At 41.2% G+C, this 17594-nt stretch overlaps 2 protein-coding genes across 2 annotated transcripts in view; both read right to left on the bottom strand.

Annotated features, from left to right (window-relative positions):
* The window catches only part of LOC117245771 (glucosidase 2 subunit beta-like), a 201829-nt gene extending 188065 nt beyond the window's left edge, over window positions 1-13764 (bottom strand). The window contains exons 1-5 of the mRNA XM_033609260.2: window positions 13562-13764; window positions 13031-13147; window positions 9708-9803; window positions 6740-6797; window positions 5623-5740 (exon numbers count right to left, since the gene is read on the bottom strand). Coding sequence (XP_033465151.2) covers window positions 5623-5740; window positions 6740-6797; window positions 9708-9803; window positions 13031-13147; window positions 13562-13643 — 471 coding nt within the window. The 5' untranslated portion in view covers window positions 13644-13764. The remainder of the gene's footprint in view (window positions 1-5622; window positions 5741-6739; window positions 6798-9707; window positions 9804-13030; window positions 13148-13561) is intronic.
* A 1418-nt stretch (window positions 13765-15182) lies between these two features.
* On the bottom strand, window positions 15183-16922 carry LOC117245772 (doublesex- and mab-3-related transcription factor A1-like). Its single transcript, XM_033609262.2, has 2 exons — window positions 16369-16922; window positions 15183-16173 (listed from the first exon to the last, which is right to left on the bottom strand). Exons 1-2 carry the CDS (start codon window positions 16844-16846, stop codon window positions 15386-15388), a joined length of 1266 nt encoding a protein of 421 aa, XP_033465153.2. The 5' UTR covers window positions 16847-16922; the 3' UTR covers window positions 15183-15385.
* Between the last annotated feature and the right edge of the window lie 672 nt (window positions 16923-17594).

Genomic DNA, 17594 nt, shown 5'->3' with positions numbered 1-17594 from the left:
TGTCGATAAGCTAGCAAGTGGAATACAGACACAGGACTCACATGTACTATATGCACATGCAGCCAGACTGGCTACCACAACAAAGGACAGAGAAGCTCGCATTACAACACACACAGAGGTAGAGTGACTTCAATTTCTGCTCAGGGCGCCATTACTCCACCAACATCGTTACACAGAATTTCATTTCATTTACACTGAATTTCCCCTTGGGGACTAATAAAGTATATCAAATTAAATTAAATCAAAATTAAATTAGCAAATACTGCTTGCTTCTTCTTAATGTTGTGAGTGCTGTATTGAGCTCCTTTAAGGCTTGCACTGTAGATTTAGCATATAGTAGAGCTACTACTTTCCAGTTTGGAAAAAGTAGATCATTTTGGAGCATTTCTGGCACTGGCTCTAGGGATGGCAATGTCAGTCTCCTAAAAGAACCTTGTTAATCTAAGCTAGAGTATTATTTTCAACACAATCATGATTATATTTTACTGAGGGGAAAATAACATTAACAGTCAACAGTTATAGTGACACAATTCAAGTGTTGACCACAGGATACTTGACTTATAGCCTTAAAGGTATTTATAGAAAGTAGTGCCTGAATTGGCGCTAACAGGTGTTTAGAATCTATCTCTGTTCGTATCTCCTCCTCTCTTTATCTTTCTTATCCTTATCTTTCTTTCTGCATCAGTATATGTACCTCCAGACCACAACCAGCCCGTGTGTTTACAAAAATTTGTACGACAGCAGTCGGGCCTTCACAATGGACTATTTAAATCACTTGCGTCAGGAGGTGTTGCTGTCACACCAAAAATGACAGCTTTTGACAACCAAGCACAACCTATCATCACTCTCTGTAATGGACCAATTAATATGAAAGCGCGGCAGCTCCTTGTTTGCAACCGTGTGTGTGTGTGTGTGTGTGTGTGTGTGTGTGTGTGTGTACCGCCTTCTGATCTCTCCTCAGAGACTCTCATAATGCAGTGATGAATTCTGCTTGGTTCGGATAGGGATGACTACCTTTCTAGGCCACGCTGCTTGCTTAGCCACCTTCAGTTTGCTGCAGTGATTTATGGGCTCCATTTTGAGAGTACAAGAACATATTAACTTGTGATTAACAGTCGTAACATGTGGACGAAAAATTTCTCCACAGTAGGGTTGGACAATAAATCAATATGATATCGATATCATGATATAAGACTAGATAGTGTCTTCTATTTTGGATATTAATGTAATAGCTGACGTCTTTTAAAGGTTGAATTACAGTAAAGTATTATAATTTTCTGAAGTTACCAGATTGTTCTAGGTGTTCTATTATTTGCCTTCACTCACTTGGTCATTATATCCACATTGCCGATGATTAATTATGAAAAAACTCATATTTTAAATACGAAAAGCACAAGTGGTCAGTCCTACAGTATCGTTCATATATTGATATCAAGGAATTTATATATTACGATGTTTGATAGTGTTAAAATATCATATAAAACACTAGAAACTAGTGTACATAGTATTTGTGCTTCCATAAATTAAAGCTTTATGATAATGATGTTCTGTTTAGTCTCATTTTAATCTGGAAAAAAAAGAAATATTCCATTTGGGATGAGTCAAAATTATATAGTTTTTCATTTTAAAACATCAAGGAGTGCTGATTCAGTACTCAGTGTTTGAGAGTTTTCCCTGCTGTGTTATGTGAGAAAACTGTAGTATAGTTTGGACAGAAAAAGTACCGCATGTTCCTCTCAAATCCTGACAAAATTCAGACAAGGCTATATTGAGAAAAAAATATTTCTAAGAAGGATTTAGGGCTAGCAAACGCTGCACACCGTTCCTTGCTTTAAACTGTGCAGAAAGATAATCACAAACCTCCTCCTCCTTTTATCGAATACCTATTTGTATTGAATACCAATTAGGACACGCAGTGCTGACGAGCTAGAATCAGCTTTCATTATTCAAAGGCTTCTAATTTGATTAAAAAGTTTCCTAACATCCTGTTTCCTCAGCAGCACATTTTTCTTTAACCCTTGAACCGCAGGAAGAGTTCACTTTTGTGCCATTGTGTAAGGCTTCCCGAGACGAGGCCCCTGAGGTGACCCTGCCATATCAACAAAGACGCACTGAGAGAGGAGGATCACGGTGTGCGGCTAGGCTACGAGGACTGGGTGACACTTCAGCCTCGATCTGCCAATCAGCCGCCACAGAAAAGAACATGGAACAAAAAAAAAAAGGAACAAAAATGTGCAGGGGACACACTCAGAGACCATCAGCTGGCAAATCAGACATTTGTGAGCACGTATGTGTGAAAAAAAGTGGCCTTCGGTCAAAATCTCTGTTGTCAAACAAGTGGTATCTTGTAACTCCATCCTCCATAGATCTTTTAAACAAGTCTGACATTCGTGAAATGCATTTTTTTATTCACAAACAGTGTAAAGTGCTTCAAAATACCTTGAATAAAGTAATTTCTCACATAATAAATGCAGAAGATAACACAAGGATTGAGGGCAGCCCTGAGAGAGTCAAAGAACTGTAAAACATTTTTCAGCTGCCAATTAGTCCTTCAGAATCCCAAATACATACTTTAAAATGACCATAACTACACATTTAATGGTACTCTGGTCTCACACTTTTCAATTTTCTATTACCAATGCACTACAAAAAAGGAAAACTATCTTTATATGTGCAAAATGTAGTAGGTGAGCTACACTTGACCGTTAAACAGTGCAGGGAGGGCAACTTGTATTTCCCAAATTAAGGTAATGCATTAAGTAATGAGACCACTGAACCAGTAAATATAACTAACAAACATCTAAAGAGATCCTCAGCTGCCAAATTTACCAATTTAATTTGCACCGAACTCCAGGGCTCCAGTTTCTAATTTGGCCTAGTGCTTGTTGAAATGGAGAGCAGGGGAAACTGTGAAGTACTTCCTTGAAGCTCTATAAAAGGGGCATGTTGATTCAAAATGGGCTTGATCACTCAGGTGCTTGTTTACTTATGCCGACTTACCCCCAACCACTGACTCCTTACAGCTTTAGAGTGATTGCAAATGAAGCAGTTTCAGCAGAAATCCTTAAAAGACACAGTAAAACACCAAGTTTCTGGCAAGAGAAGAATATGAGGGTGTTTATGGGTGACAGATGACTAGAAACCAGAATTGTTTGGATGGGAGATGTGAAACATTTGGAATATTGTGTTTGTTATGTTAACATGAGAGGATGCTCATCAAGAAATGGCAGAAATTAATCAACTAAAACAGTGATACAAGTGAGCCAGTGGCTGGGAAAATGCTTTGTGTCAGTTCGTGGAGCAAGAAAACAGTGAACATCTTACAATGACATGGCAAAAACTAACTACACAGCAGGCAGAGGTTAGTGTTAGAAAGTGCACAGCAGATGTCTGTAGCAGCAGATGTCACTAACATGTATGGTCAAAACAATATCATAGAGCACAAGCTGCTCATTGAGATCAGGAATTCTCTGTGCTCAACATATATAAAAGCAAATTAACCTCAATGTCTGGACCAATCAAGTGTGTTGGCTAGCGAGCCAGGTAATAAGACTGCAGTTACTAAGTGGCAGCACAAAGTAGCCAAGATGAAAACATAATTAAATCTATTGGGAATAATAGAAACAATATCTACACACAGTAGCCACCAGATAGAAACACACCACTACATTTTAATTATCATTTTAGGGCCATTCTGTCTTAATATGGTAACTGACAATAACAAAAGATTACAAGAATTACTGTCTCGCGACTGAATGCCTCTGTACACCAGTCAGGTAGCACTTTCAGTTTACATCCCTGTCTGTGAAAACATGGACGCTTCACACCCATTGTTCCCATGACAGCACATAAGGGCAATACAATCAGCACAGTTTCAGGATGGACACCCAAGATTAGAGTCACCAATTTAGCATCTGACCAAATGCCTTCTGTTCCTGTAAAAAGTTCCAGAAAAGTGTTTTTGCAAAACATCATGATGTCACAGTGAAGATGACCTTTGACCTTTAGAAAATAAAATGTAATCACTTTATCAATATATCCTGTTAGACATTTGTGTGATTTTTTTTTCATGATTAGAGTATGAGGTCTTTAGTTATGGCCAAAACCATGTTTTGTGAGGTCACAGTGACCTTGACCTTTGACCACTAAATTCTAATCAATTCATTTGAGTCCAAGTGGATGTTTGAGGAAACTTCCTTAAGGACTTCTTGAGATACTGCATTCACGAGAAAGAGACGGACGCAAGGTCACAGCGACCTTGACCTTTGACCACCAAAATCTAATCAGTACATCATTCAATTTAAGTTTGACAAAATTCCCTCGAAGCATTCATAAGATATTGCCTTCACAAGAATGAGACAGACGAGGTCACAGTGATCGTGACCTTTGACCTTCAACCACTAAATTCTGATCAATTCTTTTTTGAGTCCAAGTGGACATTTATTCCAAATTTAAGGAAACTTCTTTAATGACTTCTTGAGATACTGTGTTCACGAGAAAGAGACAGACGCAAGGTCACAGTGAACTTGACCCTTGACTACCAAAATCGACCAAGAATGAGACAGATGAGGTCACAGTGACCTTGACCTTTGACGTATGACCACCAAAAACTAATCATCTGTTGAGTCTACATGAATCCTTGTGCCAAATTTGAAGAAACTCTCTCAAGGCGCTTTTGAGATACTGCGTTCATGAGAATGGTACGGATGGGCGTATATACGTACCTACCCAAAGACAGGCATAAAAAGAGGAAGAAAAACCATGTACCCAGGTATAAATGGCACCCGAGTGAACCAGATAAATTCATTGAATGCACAGCAGACAGAAATTAGTTCACAGCATACAGTGTATGAATCTGTGCCAAAGGTCTGTGCAACAGTTCAGGATCCATCCCTGGGTTCACCATGTTAACTGCAATGGGCTCTGACAGGCCAGTGTTCATTATGAAGGCTACAGGACACACACTGCACCCCGGTGTGTGAGTCAATAGGCTACAGGTGCAGAATTATTGTACCATACACCACACCAAACTAGGGTTTACCCAAATGCCTCAGAGCTTCAATCATTGCCTAATAATGGATGTTCAAATCAGTATTCGAATGCTATGTTTTATTGTATCATTACCTCAAAAATCCCAATAAATTAAGAAATAATAATCCAACATATTCCATTATGTATTAACATTAATTAATTATTTTCAGACATATGTGAACTCAGTGATAAGCCTAGTTCTGTGACTACGACAGTTTGACCACCCCTGATGGGCTTACAGATGCACTGGCCCCCAAAATGTCCAATATTTATTGCTGTAGTATTTTTTATACTTTATGTCTGTTTAGGGTGCTTGTTTCTCAAAAATGAAGGTCACCAGTTTTCTACTGATCCAGGGATTAAGTTAAAATATATAGGCCGTCATACACTATATATAGACCACTTAATGAACCTTGTGTATACTCTGTGCAGGTCAAGTGAAAAGCAGTGATAAACACACAAGTGAAAGTCGCTGGTTTTCTCACAACAAGAACAGGATAAAGCTTTTTAGGGAAAACCCTAATGACCATCCTGTAGCTCTGCTGCCTGCCATGTGGTAGTAGTTACTTCAGCAAAATACAGTCAGTGTACCTGTTTCTCCCTCCAGAGGAGCACTCCCTCCTCAATCAGTTGCTGCTTGAGTTGCAAACCCTCATCCAAGGTCCTCATCTGGCCCTCCACGTATTCTCTCTCTCTCTGTCCCAGATTCCTGGAGGAGAGCGGGAGAGAGAGAGAGAGAAAGGATGCACAGTCCCATCATTACCAAGAAAACATCGGCCACCCCTGCTATGGTCATTGAGATGGCGCAATCCAATTTTTAAGGGCCCACAATGCAGCGGGAATCCAAATGGGAAAATAGAAGAGTAAATAAGACGGAGGGCTGATGCTCTGTGGCTGAACTAAATTGTTTTTGAAGTCTGGCAAACACAATATGAGTGTGGACCTTGTGAAAACATAATGAGATATACTCTGCTTGTATGCGGTTTTGAGGCGAATGGCAGTGAACGAAATAACAGAGGACTGTCAACAAAAGAAGTGGGTTACCGTATTAGGAGTTACATTTACACAGCGGGCCACATTACAGCAACATAGTATGGTCAATCTTTGCGGCGCAGCTCAGAGAAGATGATAAATATGACCTGGCAGGGGCCTGCGTTCTTATATGTATATTTATCCACAGACCTACCATCCATGCACTGTGTCATTTGTATCCTAAAGAAACTCAATTATCTGCATGACAAACACCTCTGGATGGGGTTATTGAGAGTACAATTTACAGAGCGAGGAGGAGAGTGTAATGAAGTGGGGAGTCAGATCTGTCTTTATCATGCATGAACTCTTTAAAACAATATTGTGATGCATATACGTTGTAAGAGCAGGTCTGAGCTACATCAAGTTTTTAAATCATAGTGACACCATGCCCCCTGGTGGCACAGTGAATGAGTCACTATCACATGAGTGGAGCAAGTCTATCACTCTGATGCTGTGATAACATCCTTATGTTAAACACAACTTGGATTTAAGGAAGAGCTGCATTTTTTTTAATCAAACCTCCCAAAATGAACTGTTTGATACATTTCCCAAATCGAAATGGACTGCTTGAGTATTTATTTCTTTAGCTCTGCGTGGGCCTCTAAAGCCATATTTTGAGTCAAAATCTGCATGTGTTATTTTATAAATATTGAATCTCAGTTTTGATTCAACTGACCAGCAAGTGTTCTGGCAGCGAGCGTGGCTGTTGTATTCATCTGAAGCATCGCAGCAATCTGGCACGAGACACAGGAGAAACCAATCCAATGCACATACAAGAGAACAGAAGAGCATTCATTATATCAGCGAGGAGAGGTGAGCAAAACATCTTTATTCTACATGATGTCATCAATACAGAGTCTGGCAATTAAAAAGGGTTAAAGTTAAAAACAATACTCAACAAAAACACATCAACAGGAAGTATGAGCAGTTTATTTTCAGGTACTTTCTGGGGCCTAGTATTATCACTCACTTGTGCCCCGAAAAGTGAACATTTACATTGCAATCATTTGCTATTCAACATACAAAACATGAATTTCATAACCAAGAGAAAATTAATCAACAGTTATTCTGATAATGAGTTCATCATTTCAGTAACTTTTCAGGAGAAAATGCCCAAAAATGTGAGGATATGCTGCTCTTTTTGCCATACATGACTTTTGTAGAATTTTCTTTGTCCTATTTGCTGAGACAGTGTGTAAAAAAAAACCATGTTCCTTTGACTCCTCCTCTGCCTTCTAATGGCCTTACCGCACATGAACGAAATCAACCAATCAGAGCTGGGGAGTCTCTAACGCAGCTGTCAATCATGTCAATCACTGCTTTAACTACAGTAATACTACTGTTTAGCTGTAAAATAAGAAGCAATGTTGGAGCAAACATTCTCATTCTACAGCTAAACAGTACACTAAAATATATGTCTGAAAACATCTGAGACAATTAATAGGCCATGCAGTAACAGAATCTTGATTCATATTTGATCAGCGCTGCCTAGTTTGACAGTTTGACTGCAGTTCAGAAGCAGTGATTGACAGCTAGAGGCTTCTCAGCTCTGACTGGGTGCATCGTGTGAGGTGCAGCTTTTAGCAAATGCTGTTAGAAGCAAAACTGGTAGGAGTGGGAGGAGGAACCTAATTTTTTCACAGACTATCTGTCTTATGTGCCTCTGTGTGCATACAGTGACAGATTTAGCAAATATGACAAAAAGTTATTTTCATAAGTTACCAGCTGTACCTTTAACTACAAATTTTGGGGGGTTTTGGACAAAGCAAGATATCTGAAAATGTCATCTTGTGCTGTGGGAGATTAAAATGGCCATTTTTCAGTATTTTCTGGTCATTCATAGATTATCACTCTCATGTTTACAGCAAATATAAGGCTACTGCTGCTGACTGTCACTTAGCTTCAGTTAGCATTGCTGCACAATATGAGGAAAATATGCAGTTTATGATAATGTTGTTGACCATTGCGATAATGATATTACTTGCGATAAATAACCAAAGGGAATTAAAGTGTAAGAAACAATAAGAAACAAATTGAGGAAATTATTTTCAACATTCTTTAATTGAGCGAATTAAACATTGAACTTAACAAAAGTAACCAATAAAAAAGAAATGATATTGTAATATTTTTGAGTGCAAATTTCTCTGATACTCAAAAAAATCCCTGAGTGCAATATTCATGTCTTTTGCAGTGTGTCTTTTTGCGCAAGTTGACATCGCCATAACAATAAAAAAAAGATATTTTGTGCAGCTTTAGTTAGCATAAAGACTAGATATGAGAGGTCTGTTCACAGGTAACAAAATCAGCCTTTTTGTTGAATCTCTACAAAATCTAAGGAGTAAAACAAAGAGCTAGGCTAGCTGTTTCCAGTATATGTGCTAAGCTAAGCGAACCAGCTGACTGCTGTAGCCATATAGCTGACCGACAGACATGAAAGTGGCAAAGCATGTATCTTTAAGGCTTTAGTCACTGTTCATCCCCGGTGAAGACAAGATCTTTGTATCTGCTTGATATCTCACTCTTTAGTCCAGAGAGGATCTCTCTTGAGATCGACCACTCGTAAAGATCAGCAGCATGGTGTTCTGTGAGTGCTCAGATCTGCCTTTAGCTCAGATGTTTCACCCCAGAGAGTGGGCACAGTGTGATATTTCTCAATTATCCAGAACCCCATTGGTGACCGGTGGAACGAGAGCTTTTACAGCCCAGAAAGGGAAGCCAGTGAAAATCTCTCAACAACCAGCCGAAGAGGAAAAGCAACAAGGTGTTAGCTATTAAGTGGCGCCACTCAAGGCAGGGTAGGTATGAGCAGACAGGTGGGAGAAGAATAAAGGAGGGAGGAAAGGGAGAGGGAGGCTTTGAGAAATATTCCACGACTGCTCTTTCATTCTTTCAAAAAAAAATTTTCCCTGCAATGGTTGCATACTGTCTAATGCAGCCGAAAGTGCTGGTGACGGAGAGGAGATGTCGACAACGAAATGTATTGATTCTATCCAAAGTGAAGAGCTACTGGAGAACAAAAGTGAACGAGAAGGGGGCTGAAAAACTATCTGATTAGGTGCAGAGTGTGGCAGATTTTACAAGCTTGAATGGAGAAAAGCCTTGAGGAAAAGGACAGGATGTTTTTCAAGGAAAACTGTGTGAGGAGAGCCGAGCGTGTGTGTTAGACAGCCATGTTTTGTTTGCTGTGTCTACTTCATCTGTTTGTTTGTACTACAAAAGGAGTGACAGTCTGTACACCAACATGTCAGCTTCTTGACATAATGTAAAATATGAATTCCAGTCCATGTTTGCAAAACACACAAAACAGGTATAAAAGCAAAGAGACTCTCTCCCCATGAAAGAAAGGGATGTGATTAAAACCTCACCATGAATAAGTAAGTTGTGAGATATGAGAGCAACCTCGGCATCAAACCTTTCCACCAGCTATTTTGAACAAATAAGACGGCGATTCATTTTCTGCAAGAATAAATCTGTTCATCACTGCAGCACTTGCAGTGCTGCCCCTGTTGTCCTTGAAAAACGCTGAAGCAGAAAACATTGTTAATCCATTGCCTCACTTCAGGTTCTGCAAAGTTTATTAAAAGTCGCCTCCCAGGAGAGCATCATTTCATCCGCCATAATGCAATATATATAAAAAGCCTTACCACAGATGCCATCATTGACTCGCGATGATGGGATGTAGTGTGGGCGGAAGCCCAGATTGGTGCAGTAGAATCGGCCACGAGGACAGGCTGAGGTGCCTACATGGGGGCAGAAGCAGAGGTCAGCGCTGCATAATGAACTAACTTACAGAAACGAATGAACCCAATCAAAACTATTTATAATACATGCATGGGGGTTGCTAAGACATGTGGTATGTCACTTTCTAGAACTTGTGCAGATGATGCCGGCATTTTGTTTTTGTTGTTTTATGATTTCATTTTAACAGCCTGGGTGCTGCTGCAAGAGTTGAAATGAGTATGCCTCAAAATTTTGTTCAGTAGCAGAAGCAGTGTGCAGTTTAAAGCTGTTTGTACCAGCTCATAGAAGACAAAAACTATCTTGGTGTTAGTGAGCAATCCTTGGCCTTAATTGCAAAATATGAACATTATTTTGTTTTGAATGTGTAATAAAGTGTTCTAAAAAGGGCCATTGTTTCGCAATTTCTGGTTGCATTATATTGCATCCTGTTTTAACGTTAAAGGGACAGTTCACCTCAAAATAAAAAATACATATTTTTCCTCTTACCTGTAGTGCTATCCATCAATCCAGATTATTTTGAAGTGAATTGTAGAGTGTTGGAGATATCAGCCATAGCGATATCAGCCTTCTCTCCAATATAATGGAACTAGATGGCACTCAGCTTGTGGTGCTCAAAGCAGCAAAAAAAACCTCAACAGTAATGTCTCTTTCCAGAAATCATGACCCGTTTACTCAAGATAATCCACAGACCTTGTTGTGGGCAGTTTCATATAGGAAATATTTTCTTTCTACCAAACTACACCTGCAAACCATATCACTGTGCAAGAGGAAGAGTGCATCTACTGCTAGCTCACCTAGCACCACTGAGCTAGCTCATGTTACAACTCAGCTGAGGAGGACAACAGTATTGACATTTTGCGCCATCACCAACACAAGCCTCTCGTACATGAGTAGATGCACGCTTCCTTCTGTGCAGTGATACAGTTGGCAGGTGTGGTTTGGTAGAGAGAAAATAGTTCCTACATAAAACTGCTCACAACAAGGTCTGTGGATTATCTTGAGTAACCATGTCAAAATGTATTTTTTGGCACTTTTAGCTCCACAAGCTGAGTGCCATCTAGTTCCATTATACTGGAGAGAGGGCAGACATCTCTGGGATCAATATCTCCAACACTTGGCAACTCACACCAAAACAATCTAGACTGATAAACAGCACTACAGGTAAGAGGAAAAATATGTATTCTTATACACTCAAGTATGGTTTAAAGTACTACATGGACACTGAACACATAACTTGAGGCCCGGGGAATTTTAACCTCTATATTTCTGTGTCTACACTTTACTACACTGGCTGCATCAGCTGCCAATACACGGGGTCAATCAGTCCAAAATCTCAATGAGGGTAGATAACATTACCAACATGCTCAATTTCGATTTGGATTTACAGCTGCAGTACGGCACAGCATAACAACAGCAGAGGCAGATTGTGACCTTAAATGGTCCAATAGATTGTTTGTTGGCTTGCAAAGTGTATCCATTCACCAAGTCCTTAAAACATGCATATGTGTACACAACAGAGTATGGATTAGTTCCATAAGTTTAGTCACTTAATGACCAGTTAGAATCTAAATGTAAAGGCCAGTAGGAGGGCTGAGTGCATTTGAGGGACCTGCAGATGACGCAGGAGTCCAAGGTTCAAAACTGAGAGGTCATTTTATTTTCTTGGTGGATTTCTTTATAAAGCTTTGTGTGTGTGGTTTAATCTCTGCAAAGAGAGAACATCAAACTAAAAAAAAGTAAAACAAATATTAAGTAAGTAAATTCAATCACAAGACACACACACACACATCATGGCTGAGGTCAAAAGGAAAGAACAAAGGGAGGAAGGTAGCATAATATAGCCTCTCATCAACTGTTTGGTTTGGTTAAACATATCAGGTCTCTTTACCCAGTCAGTACGGTTCATTTGGAATGGTGTGAAAGCTGTCAGTTGAACCCTGGCGTGAACCAAACAACCGAAGCGAGATCGCTTAAAAAGTTGGGACTCTGGTGCGGTTCATTTGTGGTGTGAAAGTAAACAAACCACCACAGGATTTTATGACAGCAGATATGCGATTTTAGCATGATTTCAAAAGCTTAACTATAATAAATCTGCTGATCATGAACTCATTTCAGGGAGCGATCTTACAACTGAATTGTATAGGCTATGTATTTATGCAAATCATTTGAAAACCATGGCAACAGGAGTGCACGACAGCATGAGTATTTTGCCTGATTAATATGTCAAAAGCTGTTAAAACTGCTGTACTTGTCTGTGTACAACGTCAGTACATTAGGTCCATTATAGTGTGTGACAGTGATCCCACAGTAATGAGCTTTGAATCACAACTGTACGAGACGTGTCCTGTTCGTCCTGTCTCTACCTGTTAGTCAGTATTCATAAGTCTAATAGTAATAATAAAAATAAGAAAGACGATAAATTTACTCATCAGATAAATTAAAGCGCTGCGTAAACTTCTGTCAGTCACCAGAACTTGATTTCTCCATGTGGGTCCTGATGACACAAAAACTACCCGATCAGCATGTTACCTGTCAATCTGCATAACTTCATGTTTACTCCTCTTGGTTTGTTTGTAAAAAGTAAGTGTGAACAAGAACCGGACCACAACCAAGATTAGAAACAGGTGTGAAAGCACCCTGAGGTGAAGTGCTTGCACGTGAGAGGGGCGGTTCCTTCCAGGCAGGGGTGTTTGCACTATCCTCCCTGCCTCAGGTGTGATCATGTCATCTCCAAGTTGGGGACTTTTGACAGACCCCTTCAGCAGACGACTTAATAATGTTTTTGTCTTTAAATTTCTTGTGTTCTGTGACAACTGCAACAACTCCTCATTGTGCAACGTCAGCAGCAATTTAGAGGGCTCCTGATTCCACATGGAGCAACAGATCTACAAGGTGATTTTCAGAAAGAGGAACGTGAATCAGTAACAAGTTGATGATGAATAACGATGACGTGCTACCTGAATAAAATAAATTTAATACATTAATTCATAGCCTAGTCTGAATAGCATATGGTCTGTTTTAGAAGGTGCCAGTGTGGGTTTATGTGATAGATAGTCCAGCCCATTAGTTATCAGAACATGTCTGAAAAGTCCAGTTCAATGTTATTTTCTCTCGAACAGAAATTCAGTGTACAGTAATTATTAACAGTGCCCAGGTCACAGTGCTGACTCACAGTTTGCTAACACCGGTAAACACACACCCACTCGCACGTGGGTCCACTTTTTACCTGGTTCATCAGAGCCGTCTTCACAGTCACAGTAGTCATCGTTCACCTGCTCAAAGGGGATGATCTTCGACCCATCGATGCACAGGAAGGACTTCCTCTCCCTGTAGAACCGCTTGTCTGTCACAGAATAAAAACATTACAGGCTGATGCTTGTTGGTGACCTTGAACTGCAACTGGAAGTGTAACCAAACAAAGGTGAGGACTTGGAACATGTTGTGCCTGTGACATTTATTTAAGGATAAAGGCTGGGTGCTAAAGGAGTCCAGAGTCTGTGGAGAAATGCTACAGGAAAAATTTAAAAAGCTATAGGTGTGTTATTAAAGCTACAACCCCGAGCACACTTTAACTGCTGTGTACAGCTGTTACAAACTACCTGCAGCGATGACACCCTCCTAAGTACTTGCTTCATGGTGTCTATGTTGAAGATAATGAGCTGTTAAAGTCATTGCACGTTGCACCATGCAGCTTAATTAACAAATATGATGATAGCTACTTAGCCTTAAGCTAGCTCGAAGGGGACAGTGAACTTACAGGACGAAGATATCCCTCTAATTTTCCGCGAGTCGACGAAACCACACCAAAAGACAGCGGCGATAACAACGTGGAGACGCATGTCAGACGGCAGAACTGTAAACTGTCGCCCTCTTCCCTAACAAGAAAACCCGCTCAATGGTGTTTCAAACTCATGATATGCATCCAACATTTAAACTGGCCATGTCCCGACTTCCTGAAACATGCGGTCTCGTGACGCCTCCGAGACGTTCTATTGGTTTTCATTCGAGCCGCGTGCAGCTCCTTCGACCAATCATGAGTGAGAACGGGTTCCTGATGTAGAGGAAGAAACACACTTGTTCAGATTTTTATTTTAGACTTTATCGACGTTTTTTAAAATGGAAAGACGAGCAGTTTGTGAGCTTTTGATATGTTAAATGTCTCTGGGATTTGAAATGGATATATTTAAAGTTTTTTTTAGTTTGTACGAAGGTCATTTCCGGCAACTAGTGATGCATATTGTGACCAAATATTGCCTGTCGCCAGCACTAGGAGCCTACACACAAGCAAGGAGCTAATATAACAATGGCTAAGCACAATTAAGAGTAAAACCTAGAATTTTGGGGGGGGGGGGGGGGGGGGGTCTACATATTTGGAATGAATGAAACTCACTACTGTCTACAAAACGACACATGCAGTGCAACATGAATGACTGACACATACTTCTTGTGGGCTGTAATAAAGACAGTCGAATATGCCTGTGAGCCATGTTCTGCTGGGGTACGGCAACACCACTTAGACAAACTACACGCAGAACTGCAGCACACAGTAGTAGCTAGACCCGGTATAATAATGGTAATTTGCTACCCTTATTTATGAGTATGATTACATTTGCTCATGATAATTTTGGGCAATGGTGTGTAGTTGCCCACCAGAACTGCAATTTATACACATATTTATATATGAAAAATATAAAAATACCAAGGGCTGAAAGAGGAGGAGTAAAGGCAACATGTGTCAGTGGTTACTTGGAGTACTCAGGGCTGTGACCCCCAAACTGGGAGAGTGGTTTGAGCAGATTCAAGCTACAACATCAACATCCACTCATTAAATGACCATTAATATTCCACTTATTAACTACATTATAACATGTAAATCTCAGTTCAAACTGTTGACTGGACCTATATTGAAACACTTAAATACTGTGAGGTTCCAGGTTTTATTCTCCTTTGTAGCATGCATCACTTTAATACAGCCTAAAGAAAATATGAAGATGGGTGATGGATATGTACCTGACCTGTGAGCACCTGCTTTTCTTCTCAAAACTTAAAAAGGGACACATGTGCCGTGCACATATACTTTGTGTGATGTCATTAATTTCTTGTACTTATCGTCCTTATTATTGTGTGGCGTTATATATATTTCACTTACATTTTAAGTAGGCCTAGTGGGCTATATGCATAGGCTCAAAACAAATAGTACCTATCATGGGATAAATTCACTGTAAAACAGAATCCATCCAATTTTAGAAAGGCACACTTTATGAGTCTATAGACACAAAATTCATAATAAGGAATGTTTACTTTGTCTCATTTTATTGGAAAAAAGTAGATAGATGGAATAAATTGGCACAAAATCATGAACACATATAAAACAAGGGTGTCTGTTGATAGTTTTATTCATATTAAAAACCGTTACAACATTTACACTATAAAAAAACAAGTCTGAAACAGAAATTGTCAGAATGCAGTGATTTCAATCAGCACATGGTCTGAGGCACTTGAAATGCGATTTAAAGATAAATCCAAAAGTCAATTTACAATAAGGTTCACTTAAGTATAACATTTTTTAATTATTATATTGTCATTTTTCACTGTTGAGTCTGGAGTAAAGACCTGTGCTGCACAGAGACTCCTTGCTCTGAAGGTAAGAAAAGTCTCGGATGCCCGGGAAGGGATATGAGTCCAAGGGAGGACGCAGTGGGAACACTGGCATCAGTCCGGATGTCATGTATGGTGACATGAAACCTGCCATCCCGCCGCTGGCAGAGGAATAGGCCAGCCTCAGGGGGCTGACACCCAGGCGGGGGCTGAGTCCGTACAGACTGTCTCCCCCGGCGGCCGTCGGCGGCATGTGGAGCGGGGAGAAGGCAGACTTGTTCCCCAGAGCACCGAGCGCTCCAGGCAGTCCAACAGAAGGCCTGAGCGCGTTGGAGTGATTAGACAGAGACGAGCCATCACAGTCTAGTTTGCTCTCTTTGGAGCTCAACACCAGTTCAATGGTTCTGACGATGTCGCCTTTGCATGTTCTCACCATAGACTCCAGGGTGTCCCGTTTCTGATGGGGGAAGATCTTGGCTATGATATCAGTGGGGTCCCGCTCCAGGCTCGGGTAGTCCCTGGGCTTCTCCGACTCGCTGCCTGAGTCTGGATCCGAGGAGGAAAGTGACCTCTGTGGGCTCTCCAAGTGGTCTGAGCGCTGGTCAAACGCTGGAGACGCACTTGCGCTGTCGTCGTTAAATGAAGTGGTGGTGTCCTGGTTTGGAGACAGGTCTTTCTTGTCATTTGGAGAGGGCAGGCGTGCGGTGTGGGGTGCAAACAGGGGTCGACCCACGTATCCGTTATAAAAGTTGTACTTGCTCAGTTTGTCATCTGGAATGGGGACAAAAGAAAAACAGGTTGATTAAAATCACATGCGCGCGCTTCTGTGTGCGTAAAATGCTCCAAACAGCGCAGTCTTTAAAAATAAATTGCATATGCTGTTATATTTTGGGGTGATACATAAATTAATTATGGGATTATTTTCTATTTGGAAAGAAAACAGTAAACTTTTTATTTTTAACTCACCATTTTTTTGGTTCTCTGCTCCAAAAACATCAAAACTTGGAGCTGTTGGAGTGCTGCTGGCAGCTGCTGGCACCCCGGGGCCTACGGGTGACGCCTGGGGCATCCCTGTCTCCCCACCGATCCCCGAGCCGGGGTACAAGAGCCGGAGCTCCCGGGCCTCGCTCTCCTCCTGAGCCTGCTGCCTCCTCAGCGCCACCTGCGCGGCCATCACCCGCTGCCTCTCCGCGATCAGAGTGCACTTTGCGCACACGCAGTCCCTCCAGCGACAGAAGCGTTTGTGGCCTTTCAGTGCTGACACCACGCCGTGGTTCCTGCACCGGGCGCACTTCGGGGTGCGGGGGTATCCCCTCTCCAGCGCGGGATTGCAAGCCCGGAGGAAGAGAGGCGGAGGGCGCAAGAGGGAAGGCGGCACCTGCAAGCCACCGAGAGGGGAGGCGGTGTGCCCGGCCAGGCCGAGCGGTCTGATCCTGCTGTCCATCGCCTGGAGGGTGACAAAGTCTTAAAGTCCAATACAGTTAGTCAAGTGAAATCAGTGGTCTTCTCTGAGTGGTTGGCGTCTCTGTACTGCCTCTGGCACCCTGAGCCAGCGCTCCTTAAGTGTCTCCTCTCCAGGTGGTTTGACATGTAATACAACACCCCAGTCACACCCCTTTCCGCTCCAGCCTCTTAATACCCTATCATGTTTATTTGCATCCCGGATGAATAGTGGTCTAATCTGATGCAACTGAGCCTATATGCAGCTGTATTAGGAAAAAGGCCTGCCAGGACCAGACTATGATCTTTATAAATGCACTTATAAAAACTGGGATTACATCAGTTAGGCATTTGTTTGACACATAAAGTGATACAAAGTTCAACTCCACCAAAAGTCAAATTTAAACTGAAGTTAGGGTTGCTTTATGAGTAACTATATGTCATATGCACCACCAGTCAGAACGTTTTAATTTGTTGAATGAGGTGTTAACCAGGGGCGCCACAAAGGGGAGGCCATAGCCCCCCCAAGAAAACCTAAAGCAGGATTCAAGCTTGTGCATCAGCTGCAGAGCCTACACACGTGGTCTGCGCCATTGTGAGCATTTACACTTGTCTGTGTCACTCTGTAGTTACACCTCCAAAACACTAGTTGGCTTAATAGAGACCATTTCAAACACAAGTACATAAATCAGCTTCACTATAACTCGCAGCATTCACAGACAAAGCACTTGTCTTTATCTGGACACATTTTC

The sequence above is a fragment of the Epinephelus lanceolatus genome, chromosome 22, assembly GCF_041903045.1.
Source record: "Epinephelus lanceolatus isolate andai-2023 chromosome 22, ASM4190304v1, whole genome shotgun sequence".
NCBI lineage: Eukaryota > Metazoa > Chordata > Actinopteri > Perciformes > Serranidae > Epinephelus > Epinephelus lanceolatus.
Note: the sequence above shows the minus strand (reverse complement) of the source record. Positions and strands in the feature narration are given on the sequence as shown.